General features: G+C 51.6%; 1 protein-coding gene across 5 annotated transcripts in view; it reads left to right on the forward strand.

Annotated features, from left to right (window-relative positions):
* The window catches only part of CACNA1A (calcium voltage-gated channel subunit alpha1 A), a 212,870-nt gene that overhangs the window by 153,568 nt on the left and 46,015 nt on the right, over positions 1 to 13,287 (forward strand). For all 5 annotated transcript variants that reach the window (XM_045811947.2, XM_087867228.1, XM_087867225.1 and 2 more), the window contains 3 exons: positions 2,020 to 2,079; positions 2,563 to 2,669; positions 11,510 to 11,609. In XM_045811947.2, the coding sequence (XP_045667903.2) occupies positions 2,020 to 2,079; positions 2,563 to 2,669; positions 11,510 to 11,609 (267 nt within the window). The remainder of the gene's footprint in view (positions 1 to 2,019; positions 2,080 to 2,562; positions 2,670 to 11,509; positions 11,610 to 13,287) is intronic.

A 13,287-nucleotide genomic window follows, 5' to 3' on the forward strand; every position in this document is an offset into this window, starting at 1 on the left:
GGGGGCGCCCACTGCTCCGCGGGCTCGTCAGCTCTTGGTGCTGGAGACTCTCGCGCTTGGTGGGCCTGGTGGGGTAGAGAGTGGAATCTCTCTGCGACTTTGATTTGCATTTCCTTGGGATAAATGCGTCTGAGAACATGGTCGAATTCAACTGAACCACAGGAAACTGTCATTCGTAGAGGTCCGAGGAGCTCCATATTCGATAGTCAAACCTAATTCGTTGGTCTCTTGATTTCCTCTTGCCCGACTAGTTCATTCAGTTCTCCAGAATTAGATTCCCCTGACCACCGGGCCTGCCCTTTCCCCACTCCCTGCCTTCCATTTTTCCTCTCTGCTTTTCATCTGTTGCTTTGTTTCGTTATTACTAAATGAGCAACGAGTATGTGCCATGCACAGAGCTAAGTGTCAAGGATTGACCCGGAGTGAGAGGGTCCCTGCCTTCCCAGAGCTCACAGAGCACCAGGCCTGGGCCATGCCGAGCCCGCCACCCCGTGCGCCTGAAATGCTTTCTCTGCCAGCCCCTTGCACCTGTCGCCCCACCTCAGGAAGCCAGCCATCCTGGCCACTCTGGTCCCTGCTGGCCCTGTGAGCACCACACATAGCAGGAATGCGAGTTGCGACCACACGGATCACAGAGCCCAGCGCCCACAGGACCCAGTACAGTTCCAGCTACTCATGCATTCATTCAGCAAACATTTCTTGAGCGCCAGCTGTATGCTTGGGCTTGAATATTGAGCCAGAGACGCTACAGGGACAGGCGAACATCCGTGCCTTCACAGGGCTGATATCGGGTCAGGAACATGAATGATGAGATCACTAATAACTATAACAAATGATAACGAATAGTTTACAAGGTAGGTGGTAGACTAGGTAAGGAAAATCGCAAACACCAGGAAGTAGGACTTGAAACAGGCGGTAGGGGAAGGCGGCACTGAGAAAGTGATGTGTGAGCCAAGCCATAAAGGAGGAGAGATTGGCAATCCGGTGGGATGTGGGGAGGAGCATTCCAGACAGAGGTAGCGTCCTGTGCAAAGGCCCTGAGGTGAAGACAGGGCGGCAGGAGCAGAGATAGCAAGGGGGAGTGAGAGGAGGTGAGGGCGTAGAGGTGACCCGGCAGAGGTCTCAAGGCCCTGGGGGCCCCCAGGAGGACTGTGGCTTTTACCTCAAGTGCGATCAGAGCCACAGAGGATTCTAGAGCAGAGAAGGACCCGAACCTGACTCGGGTGCTCCGAGGCGTCCTCTGGTGGTGGGGCTCAGTAAATATCAGCTCCTTTCTAACACGAATCCGATGGAGTCAGCCCCCTGTTTGCCACCTACCCGATGCGGTGCCGGCACAGTCACATCCTCACACGAAGGTCGTACCAGAGGTGTGCCACGACATGGCCTGGGAGGGGCCAGGCTGCAGGCCGTTGCTCATCCAGGCAGAAACCACCCGGTCCTGGCCCTGTGTAATGGGGGGGGGGGGGGGGGAACCACCCCACCGTGGTGAGGATGTGGCCGCAGAGTTGGGTGGGAGACCACAGTGGTGAGTTGGAGCCCCAGGGTCCGACTTAGACGGTTGGTCATGTTTAAGAGACCTTACGATTTATCACCTAAGAGGCCCAACAGGTCAAGGGCATTGGGAGGCCAGACTCATCACCAACAGGGATGCAGTCCTCCCTGAACTTCCCCAAGACCACCTTTACTTTATATTTGAGCTTCGGGCAAATAAAAAAGAAGCCCTTCCTACTGGTGAGCCAATGGTCCTGAGTGATTTTGTTAGGACTTTGCTGCCATCTGCTGGACAGTTTCATACACAACATACAAAGCTGTACTCTGAGACAGGATGGGAGGGGCCTTGGGCAGTGCACATCCTGCTCAACTGTATGGGGCAGCCGTGTTTCCTCCTCTGCTCGTGAGAGTGTGTTTCTCGGGAACTTTGCTGGAGACCACACACCCCAGTGGGCCATCACTAGGTTCATGGGGACTCTGCTGGAGCAAGCCAGTGATCTGCTGCCCCCTTGCTTTTATTCCCTACAGGTGCTGCGATATTTTGACTACGTTTTTACAGGCGTCTTTACCTTTGAGATGGTGATCAAGGTGAGTGCTGAGAGAGCCAGGGATCCAAGGGACTCCACCCTCAAGAATGCCACCCTGCGTAGGTGGCTTCCCCAGGGGATTAGAAATGTTTGGTGTGTTAGAGCAGCAGCAAGGACTGGAAGGAGTGAGCGAGGAGCGTGGGGAAAACCAGGGCAGGGAGATGAGAGCAGGGAGGTGACAGGCATAGATCCTGCAGGGCCTTGTGGGCCACGGGGAGAACTTTGACTTTTACCCCAAGCGAGGTGGGAGCCATGGAAGGTTCTGAGCGGAGGGGGGACTCGACTCATGCCCATGCCTGTGGGCACCCTCCGGGCTCGTTGGAGAGGACAGACTCGAGGGAGGGGCAGGGCGGGTGGGAGCCAAGAGAACTAGGAGGGGGCGGCGATGCCCCCTCCTGATACCCCTCCCCCAGAGGCTGGAAAGGTGGGTCTCGCTCCCCAAGGTGGGATGAGGGTTCTGACCACCATCTCTTCTCACCCCTAGATGATCGACCTGGGGCTCGTCCTGCACCAGGGTGCCTACTTCCGCGACCTCTGGAACATTCTCGACTTCATAGTGGTCAGTGGGGCCCTGGTGGCCTTTGCCTTCACGTAAGTCTCCTCCTGAGGCTTCTACTTGCCTCTTTGCCCCCCGCCCCTGGCGTGGGGCTGCCCACTGGATCAGGGAATGTGTTCTCAGGGCGTAGAGATGGGGAGAGTGGGCTCTGGGGGGTGGGAACATCCGCATGCCTCCAAGAAGAGCTTCGACTGGCTTTTGCATGACGACCACTGTGGAGGAAGAAGGAGAAGGAACCCCACCTTCTGCCTCCTCACACAGCCGCGTCACCGACCCCTTGCTCTGCTGCTTTCAGTAGAATAGCCCCGCCGGGACATCTCATCTTCCTTCTGCTCTACAAGCTCCACCCCAACCGCTGTCTCTAAGAGCCCCTAAAAAGAAAACCAGGAAATGAATGTGCATGAGAATTCAGACCCCCCACCCTGTGCCTGAAGGCCCTGTGGTTGTAGACCTGTGACTCCCTTTGTGTGTCTTTTACTTCTCCTGGCAGTCCTAGGACCCTCTCCCTCCTGAAAGGCCATGCATCATTGTGCAACTCCAAGATGGCACCTGGGTTGTGGGGTCCCGGTCCAAGATGGCACCTAAGTTCTGGACAGCATTTCAAGATGGCACCCAAGGGCTGGGCAGCCACTAGATCTTAGGGCCTTGATAGCAAACTTAGCAATACATTCCTCAAGGTACAGATGTTTGGAGCAGTTTGAGAAGACCTAACCAGCTCATGATCCAGAAACAAATCTTGGGGACCCTGTCTGTGCCCACCACTGTGGGTCATTCCCAGAAAGGAAAGTCTCAGAGGGGCTCTGACCCACCTCACCCCCATAGTGAGAAATCAGAGGCTTCCTTTGTGCCTCTGCCCCCTAGCTTCCATCTCAGCAGAACTTCAGGGGTTCTTGAATGGCCCCCCAACCAAATAACAAAGACCTGGTTTGTCAGGAGGCCAGAGTGGTGGCTCGTTTCCAATTTAAGGACTAACTTGGGCCACTCTCGGATTTTTCTCTGGGAACAACACAGTGAGGTCAAGTGTGTCAGAACAGCCAGAAAGCTCCAGGGTTCTGGATGCCTCCAAGCTGGTGGAGAGGTACCATGAGGGTCAGGAGGCTGATCTTATTTCTGACCCTGGCCAGACTTCCCACCCCCCCCTTTCTCTTTCCCTTCTACTTTCTTTTCCTCTTTCTATGTCTGCTCTCCTTCCACCTTGTCTCCTTTCTTTCTCCTTCCTTACTCCTTCCTCCTCTGCGTTCCTCTCTGTCACCCTTTTTTAAATGATTGAGTATTTATTTACATATTAGAGCAATGGAAAACACTGTAAAGCAACAACAACAACAACCCTAAATTTTGGCCATGTTATTAACGTGTCCCGAAGTTTCAAAAAATAAAGTCCACAGTGAATTAGAGGAGAAAGATGGCCACAAATAAGACAAATAATTGTTGGCCTTCATATATAAAAAGCAATTACAAATCAATAAGAAACATGAAACTCAGGATATAAATGGGCAAGGGATGTACACAGAAATTTTTCAGGATGCTGACAATTAATAAAAATGATTTAAAAAATCAGCCTCCTGGGAATTCAGAGAATTGTAACATACAAATAAGATACAATTTGTTTCCTACCAAGGAATTTCTTCCAAAAAGTTTTTTTTTTTAAGATTTATTTATTTATTTATTTATTAGACAGAGAGAGCCAGCGAGAGAGGGAACACAAGTAGGGGGAGTGGGAGAGGAAGAAGCAGGCTCTTAGCGGAGGAGCCTGATGTGGGGCTCGATCCCGGAACTCCGGGATCACGCCCTGAGCCGAAGGCAGACGCTCAATGACTGAGCCACCCAGGCGCCCCCAAAAAGATTTTTGAAGTGTATGTGAGAATGTCATGAAATATGCTCCTCCCTCCCTCCAGCAGCTATTTGAGCGACTCCTACAAGGTGTCTGGTAGGCGCCATATTAGGACCCGAGCAAATCTCAGCTCTGAAGAGCCAAAACGTTTTACCGCCCTCAGCCTGGAGTGAATCCATCTCCTGTGGAAATTATCTACATACTGTGTGTCTGTCTGTTTCTATCCCAAATCCCCTTCCCTCCCTCGCTCCTGTTTCTTTCTCCTTCTTTCTCTTTCTCCTTTTTTTTCTTCTTCCCTCTGACTGCCTCTCCTGCTCTTTGTCCTTCTCTGTTTCTCTCCCTCCCTCCTTCCCTCTCTCTTTCAGTGTGTCTCTCTCCTTTTTCCTCCCTTTTCCCCAACCCTGCATTTTCTCTTTTCTGTTTATCACCTTCTGTGTCTCTGTGTCACCTCTGTTTCTCTTTACCCACCGAGCCCACCCTAGCACGTGTGTGTCTCTGCCTCTGTCCCTCTGTCTGGTTCATATCCTCTCTCCTCTCCCCTCTCTCTCTCTCTCTCCCCCTCTCCCTCCCTCCTCTGACCTTGGCCCCGTGGGCCTGACCATCTACCAAGCCTGTGGGGGCTAGAGAAAGGGGACACTCTGCCATGTGCTCTGGCATCAGGAGACCCAGCCCCCACCATATTCTGACCAGGGACGGTCTCTGCGACAAGGGAGGGCAAGCTCTAGCAGGCACCTTGCTCGTACTTCCTCAGGCCTTCCAGGATGATGTCCTCCCAAGAGCCCCCAAGTCTCCTAGAGCTGAGGAGGTGATGGGTCGGGGGGGACCTTATCAGCCACATCCATCTGTCCACACACAACCACTGCTTTGCCAGCTCTGCCCGGGGTGGTGGGTTTTGCCCTCTGTGGCCACCACTGGGTGTGGAACAAAAGGAGTGGTGCCCGAGGCCCATCAACTCGCCCTTGGCCCTGGTGCTTTCCTCCCAGACCTCCGTCAGAGCCAATATGCTTCAGTGAAAAGGAGGACCCCCAATTCCATTGCCCTGCCTCACCTCCATCCCCCAATTTGAACTCACGATTTGGGGAAGGGGTGGCATTCCAAAGACGTGGGCCTTTCAACCAGAGAACTTTTGCCATAATGAGCTATCGTTTACAATATGCTGTTTCTAGGGTCCCTGGAGCTACAATTAGGCTCTACTTGAAGCAAACAATGTGCAAAATCAAAATTATTTTTCCACCAAAAATCAATCAGCAGAATGATTCTTTGTGTTGCAAAAGAATCTGCTAGAGGGAGCTGATTTTTTTTTTTGAATTTTCATTTTATGTATGAAGTTATACAAGGGCGTTCAAAATGCGCCTACAACCCACAGAAGTCTGGCAGCATAACTAGTCTTTCAAACTGCTTCGATGAAGTTGCTACAGGCATAAAGCCAACCAGCCCATGACCTTGAAAATCCCCGTTTTGAATGGGTTTTGTTTTTTTTTTTAATTCCTATGCAAGGAAAAGGTCCAGACTGGGATTTAAGGACATCCTCTAAGCCTCAATGGGCTTGTAGATCTCACAGGAACTGGGGGATGGGGGAGGTGAGATTTTGCCAACGGGATCCTGACAAGTGCCAGCAGCTCTCAAGGGGTTTTGGAAGAGCGGACAGCCATGGGAGCACCTTTATATCATGGTCACAAGGATAGGAGAGGTCGACCCTGAGACACCCCCCCCCCCGCCAAGACCCTCCCTGCCTTGCTGCAAAGAATACATCTGGTGCTGCCACCTCTCTTTCAAGGCAGGGCTGTAGGCCTGGCACAGCTGGCCAGGCGCCTTGATCAAGCCGCTCCTGCATGCCCAAGGCTAATCTGTCCAAAAGCCTGAGAAGGAGCCCTCAGGCTGTTACTTTTCTGCCCAGAAAAGTCTCCAAATCCTGCCCCCTGGTTGCAGGTTTCTGGCCTCTTTCACCTGAGAACGTTTCTCACCCTATAAGGACTGCGCTTACTGTCTTCTCTTGTTACCACATGGTTGTCGCATTGGCAGGAGCGAGGGATTCTCTGAGGGTCTCGGCCTGAGTGCCCAACCCCAGGGTCCTTTGCATCTTTCCTTTCTGGTCCTTTAGCTCGATTTATCAGTCCTGTGCCCATCTCCTCATCGACAAAGCCGAGAACCCCGAGAGGTGTTAGATTAATCTTATTGCTTTAGAAAGAGGCTCCTATAAGTCTATCTGATTTGTCTCTTACACGCAACTCCCTTAGCTGCACTGTGCCTCAGTTTCCCCATAAAGCCAAAAAACTTGACTAGGTGGTAACAGTGACAGCTTCCATATATTTAATCCCCACCAACAACCTCCGGTGGGAAGTTGTCTCGTTCTCGTTCTATAGGTGAGGAAACTGAGGCCCAGAGAGACTGAAGGGAAGCGACTCTGGCAGGTTCCCTGAGGTGGGGCTCAACCATCAGATTCAGGGGTGCTGCCCGTCTCCCAGCCGTGAACGTGGAAGCCTTCACAAAGCAGCAGAAGGACACTTGGTAGCTTAGCCAGCCTGGGTCCCCCAAAAGCCGGGGGAAAGGGTCACGAGGCTGCTCCCTTCCTCGCCGAAAGGAACCTTGCTGTTCTGGCCTTTGGGGTGGAGGCAAGGATTCTGCCGCAGTGCTGTGGTCGTGGCCCCGTCTCGGGTGTAGGAAAGCTATCCCTATGGTCCTCCAAGGGATGCGTCGAAGCTCTGCTGACAGTTTCCACCCCTCCTGCACCTCACCCGAATCTGTGTGTGTGTGTGTGTGTGTGTGTGTGTGTGTCCTGTTCCTTCCACGGACTGTGCCATGTCCACGCGAGCACCATGAAACACCATCCCATGAGCCATCGCCCATGACAGCACGCTCTGTGCCCACGCATTGGGGCGGCCGACTGACATGTCTCGGCAGCTGGCGGATCGTGACCCTGCCCTCCCTGCCAAGAGTCCATCTGGCGCTGCCGCTCCTCCAGCCAGGCAGGCCAGCACAGCTGGCGGAACGCCTTGGTCAAGCCTTTCTTGCATGCTCCGAGCCGAACCGCCAGGAAGCCAAAGAAGGAGCCCTCAGGCGGCCACATTTTTAATCCCATCCTCAACACAGCCCCTGCACTGAAGGCGTTATTTTTCTTGTGTGGGATAAAATGGACGAGAAGATTTGAGCGCAAGAGACACGAGCTGGGGTTTGAATCTCAGTCTGCTGCTTCCTAGCTGTGTGACCTTGGGCAAGTCGCTCTCCCTCTCTGGGCCTCAGCTTCCTCATCTGGAAAACAGGCATGATGGTGCCACCTTCCCCACAGGCAAACGTAGTGACATTCAGAAGGCTCACATCTTACAGCTAAAGTCAGCAGGTCAGGCAGAAATCACTGTCCTTGAAAGATCTGTCAGTAATCCATAGAGGAGAATCTACGTGATTCTATGAATGAGAGAACTAGACACACTGAGCTTTGCCAACCACTAAGATGAAATAAAAAGGTGGGGGGAGGGGAATCCAGTGGAATATTTGTAGACATTTAAGCCATTCTGGTTTTAGAAATATCACTAACTTTGAATAAAATATTAAAGGAGAGGAAGGGAGTGAGGGAGGGAAGGAGGGAGAGAGGGAGGGAAGGAAGGAAGAAAGGAAAGTTCACTCACTTCGAAAGAGGCAGCAGGTAGGGAGTTCCGGAGCGTCCCTGCCTGGCCCTCGGGTTTCTCTGGCCTTGACCTCCAGCCATGGTTGGAGAGTTGTCATGAGACCAAGCCTGATTCCAAAGACGAGCTGTGCGAGGGCTGAGCCAGACCCCCAAGAGCTGCTCTACCTACACCCCAAATTGGAGCTCTTCGCTGACCCCCTCTCCTTCACATCTTAGGGGGTAAAGCCAAGGCCATAGCTACTACGGATCAAGCGTCGGAGGTCTGGTTTACAGATGAGGGCTACAGTGAGGGGCGGAGCTGGGATTCAAACCCTGGTGGTCCAACTCCAAAGCTCACAGCTTCCAAGCCATTCTAAGACCTTCCAGCCGCAGAACCTCTGGAGCAGAGGGGTTTCTCTGGCTCTGAGCAGTGACCTTCCGTGGCGATTTCGCCTGTGGTCATTGACGACTTTCTGGCTGTCATGCTACTTGGAAATTTGGCTTTCTTGGTGCTGTCGGGCAGTGCCGGGAGCCTGCCGAGGGCAGGGGACCGAACGGGGGGCTTCCAGATGGAAGGATGGACGTCGGCCAGAGCCGCAAGCCTGAGGCTGCCCCTCCTGGTGCCCGGGCAGGGCAGGGGGCGCTCAGGTGTGTGTGCGTGTATGTGTGCGTGTGTGTTCTGTGTTCTTTCTTCTGAGGCCACTTACGATCTGTCTCTCCCTCCGACGCCACGTCACCAGGAGCAGTACACGGTAAAGTTCTCTCTCTCTCTCTCTCTCTCATTTTGTCTCTCGTTCTCCGTGCCCTGGTGCAGCTGTGTTGGTTCTGGGCCTGGCTCCATGGCCTTCTGTTTTTGCTGCCATCCGTTGCTTGCAGTGACCAGAGCCGCCCTCATTCTCGCCCCAGGGAGGAGGAGCCCTGAGGGGTCTTGGCCACCACCTCCCACCATGACCCACCAAGAGTCCAGTTCTTGGCAAAGGATAGAAGAGACATGGGGGAGCAGGGCCTCTCCAGGGTCTGATTTCAATAAAGCAGCCGGGTGTGGTGGGGTGGTTCCCAGAGGAGTGTGTCCAGACCCCAAGATGGGAGAAGGGCAGACAAGCTACACAGCCAGGACTTGGGCTCTAAAAGGAGAAATTAGCCTCCCAAGGAGCATCTACTCTTTCAGCGAAGTGGGTCAAAGTCGGATTGTTTTCTGTGAGAGTGATCAAGCCGCTCCTGCATGCTTGGACCCAGTCTGCCAGGAACACTCCTCACTGCCTCAATAAACAAGATTGTTTCTCAGCCTCGCCCAAGGGCAAAGTACCTCCTGGGGGAGAGGTAGGGAGTCCTTTTCAGAGGAGTGGATTTGCCCGTGGGAGGCATGTTTCCAAATGTCAGCCGTTCAGCACTTCAAGATTGTAGCCGGTTCCACATACAACCTAGATGTCCACTTACTTGACATTTTTTCCACCAACTTGTAGTCTAAACTTTGCTTCAGTTTTTGCCGGGAAACTAGATCGTCCCCTTACAACCAGTATTGACAACCTCAGACAGAACCGCGGCTGGAAAGGTGAATCCCACAGGCACGAAACAGTGGCATTGTGGCTTGTCACATTCCAGCTGGGTTCTAGGAATTCCAAAGACAGGAGTGCTAGGGAAGCATTACAGACCTCCTAGCACATCTCGGAGACCTTCCACTCTTACCAAAGCAAAAGGCCTGAAAGATGCTTGAAGAAGAAAGAGCTGGTTTCCCTGTGTGGTCCAGTTACTTAATCGTGTCCCTGTGCTGCCCCAGATTATCTCAGTGACTCTCTTGATGTGTGTCGCCAGCTTCAGGGGCACAGCCTTGAGATAACAATGATGACTTTGGCTTTAAAAAGGGCAAAATATGTTCCAGCTGAATCCCGGAGCACAGCTTGTGCCCTGCAGGGTAATGTCCGGTTCCCCTCTTCATTGCCCGACAAATGAGAGAAAGGAGACCTAAAGGAGGAATGTTTTTGTGCCCCGATACCCAGACACACCATGGTCGGGGTCCCTGGGATAGCTCCCCACATGACCCACGAGGTAACTAGAAATGTTCCCTGGGAGAGCCTCAGAGAACTCTGATCTGGATCCATTCACGTGTGTCCTGAGGCCACACGCCAGGGGCATGATGGGGGCTGGGACAAGAACCAAGAGTAAAGGGAACATGGAGACGTAAAGGAAGAAATCACAATTTAAGCCTTTGAGGGGTTTTCTGTCTAAAGCCTGAAGCCAAAGGCAGAAACCAAGATGACTATGGAACAGCAGTAGGGGCTGGTCAACCCCCCCCCCCCGCGGCAATCAGGACAGGCTTTCAGATAAAGGAGCATCTGACTTGGCTCTGGGGGCTGCAGGGTCCTGTGAATGGAGAAGTGGAGGAAGGGCATTTCTGGCAGCAGGAACAGTATGTGCAAAAGCAGAGGGAGGCAAAAGAGTGTGGCTGGGGTTTGGGGTGTGTTGCAGTCAATGGGAATGCAAAGGTAAAGGTAAGCTGGGCTAGATTTCCAAGAGCCTTGAGTGCCGTGCCCAAAGTTCGCACTTCTAGGAATTCAGATGATCCAGAAGGATTCTGAGAGGGAGAACAGCATGGTCATTGGCGTGGGTCACTGTGCGCAAAAACGATCGAAGGAGAGAGAGGGAGTCGAGGGAAGCTGGGAAGTGGGTAACGGGAATCCAGTGTAAGCTGGTGGCCGGGGACGATGATGGAGATGTTAGGGGGGGTAACCCATCGGGGGTGGAGGACAAGAAGCTGAACGTGACACTTGGGTTTCTGGCTTGGGTGACTGGGTGGGTGGTGAGTTCTATTAACCACCATGCTTTGATGGCTGCACCCAATGCCCTTCTCTTGGGGGACCTGAATCATGGTTGGCTAAGGGTAGCAAGGCATCTGCGGGGGCCGCACTACTGAAGCTCGGGTCCAGCAGACCCTGGACTGAACTTCTATGCCGCTCTCTGCAAAGACGGGCTAAGGGACCCTGGCAGAGGTTCGACATCGGCATCTGATCTCCTGGTTCTTTCCTTTTGTGTGGGCTCAGGGAATTCTGGGGGAGAGCCACGTTAAGTATTTCCTGAATCCTGTTGGAAGCGGGGCAAGGAATCCCATTTCCTAAGAGCCCACCAAGACCACCTCCAGTGAACATACGGGGACAGCCAGCTCCCCTCTGCTGGGTCTGAGCTCGCCCCCAGCTGCTCAGGCCTGGCCAAGTGGTGGAGGGCCCTTAAGGAATCCAGAGACCAGAACCACAGAAGGCCATCTACTGACTACCTCTTCAGCTCAAACATAGCAGAGGTGCTCCCCACTCTTCCCCAGCAAGTGCCAGGCTCACCCCAGACTCCTAGTCCTGAGAGGGTGGGGTCACATAGAGTTGTGGGCCACCCACCACCCACACTGACTTCTGCTCCCTCTCTTCCCGTCTCCGCACCTTAACATCCCTCCACAGTGGCAACAGCAAAGGAAAGGACATCAACACAATTAAATCCCTCCGAGTCCTCCGGGTGCTACGACCTCTTAAAACCATCAAGCGGTTGCCAAAGCTCAAGGTGAGATTGGGGCATGTGGGAGGCCTATCAGGGTTGCCATGTACAGTTGGGCAGGTTGCACGCTGCTCAAGGACACTACATTGAAAGGGATGCTGATAACATCACATCCGTCATATATGGATATATTTATTACAACTTTCCAGCAGATGGCAGTAAAGTGAGTTGATCTAACAAAATCTCTGTATTATGACAGTTTTCCATTAAATGAAACGTCTTAAATGGGGATCCCTTTTCCTAATTCACAGGAGGACATCATATGGATAAAATAGGGCACAACCGTAATGTGAGAAGCAGGAAACCAGGTTTCTGCTCCCACATAACTTTTGACTCTTCACCCACCTGTTCTAGGCTCTATTATCTCCTGTTCCAAAATAGCGTGAACCAGCATTTCCCAAAGCTTGTCATTCAGGAGAAACAGGAGAACAGAAAAGGAAATGCAACCTAGTCACTCAAACACACCTTTTTCACTGATTTCCACCTTAGGGCCACCTGTATTATCTCCTAGTTAATGTTAAAGTCATCGCTTTTTAAAATTTATTTAAACGAACGTATTTTATTTTTTAATTTTTTTATTTTTTATTATGTCATGTCAGTCACCATACAGTACATCATTAGTTTTCGATGTAGTGTTCCATGATTCATTATTTGCATATAACACCCAGTGCTCCATGCAATACGTGCCCTCCTTAATACCCATCACCAGGCTAGCCCATCTCCCAACCCCCCCCAAAACCCTCAGTTTGTTTCCCAGAGTCCATAGTCTCTCGTGGTTCATTCCGCCTTCTGTTTACTCCTCCTTCATTCTTCCCTTCCTTCTCCTACCGATCTTCCTCGTTCTTATGTTCCACAAATGAGTGAAACCATATGATAATTGTCTTTCTCTGCTTGACTTATTTCACTCAGCATTATCTCCTCCAGTCCCGTCCATGTTGCAGCAAATGTTGAGAACTCGTTCTTTCTGATAGCTGAGTAATATTCCATTGTATGTATGGACCACAACTTCTTTATCCATTCGTCTGTTGAAGGGCATCTCGGCTCCTTCCACTATTTAGCTATTGTGGGCAATGCCGCTATGAACATTGGGGTGCATATGGCCCTTCTCTTCACTATGTCTTTATTTTTGGGGTAAATACCCAGGAGTGCAATTGCTGGATCATAGTACCTCAATTTTTAACTTTTTAAGGGACCTCCACACTGTTTTCCAGAGTGGCTGTACCAACTTGCATTCCCACCAGCAATGTAGGAGGGATCCCCTTTCTCCACATCCTCTCCAATTGTTTCTTGCCTTGTCCATTTTTGCCATTCTAACTGGCGTAAGGTGGTATCTCAGTGTGGTTTTGATTTGAATTTCCCTGATGGCTAATGATTTCGAACATTTTTTCATGTGTCTGTTAGCCATTTGTATGTCTTCATTGTAGATGTGTCTGTTCATGTCTACTGCCCATTTTTTGACTTGATTATTTGTTTTTTGGGTGTTGAATTTGAGAAGTTCTTTATAGATCTTGGATACCAGCCTTTTATCTGTAGTTTCATTTGCAAATATCTTCTCCCATTCTGTGGGCTGCCTCTTTGTTTTAATGACTGCTTCCTTTGCTGTGCAGAAATTTTTTATTTTGTTGAAGTCCCACAAGTTCATTTTTTCTTTTTAAACGAACGTATTTTAAAAGGAAATTCTATG

Source organism: Ursus americanus, chromosome 14 (assembly GCF_024610735.1).
Source record: "Ursus americanus isolate L20-20 chromosome 14, mUrsAme1.1.p, whole genome shotgun sequence".
Taxonomy (NCBI): domain Eukaryota; kingdom Metazoa; phylum Chordata; class Mammalia; order Carnivora; family Ursidae; genus Ursus; species Ursus americanus.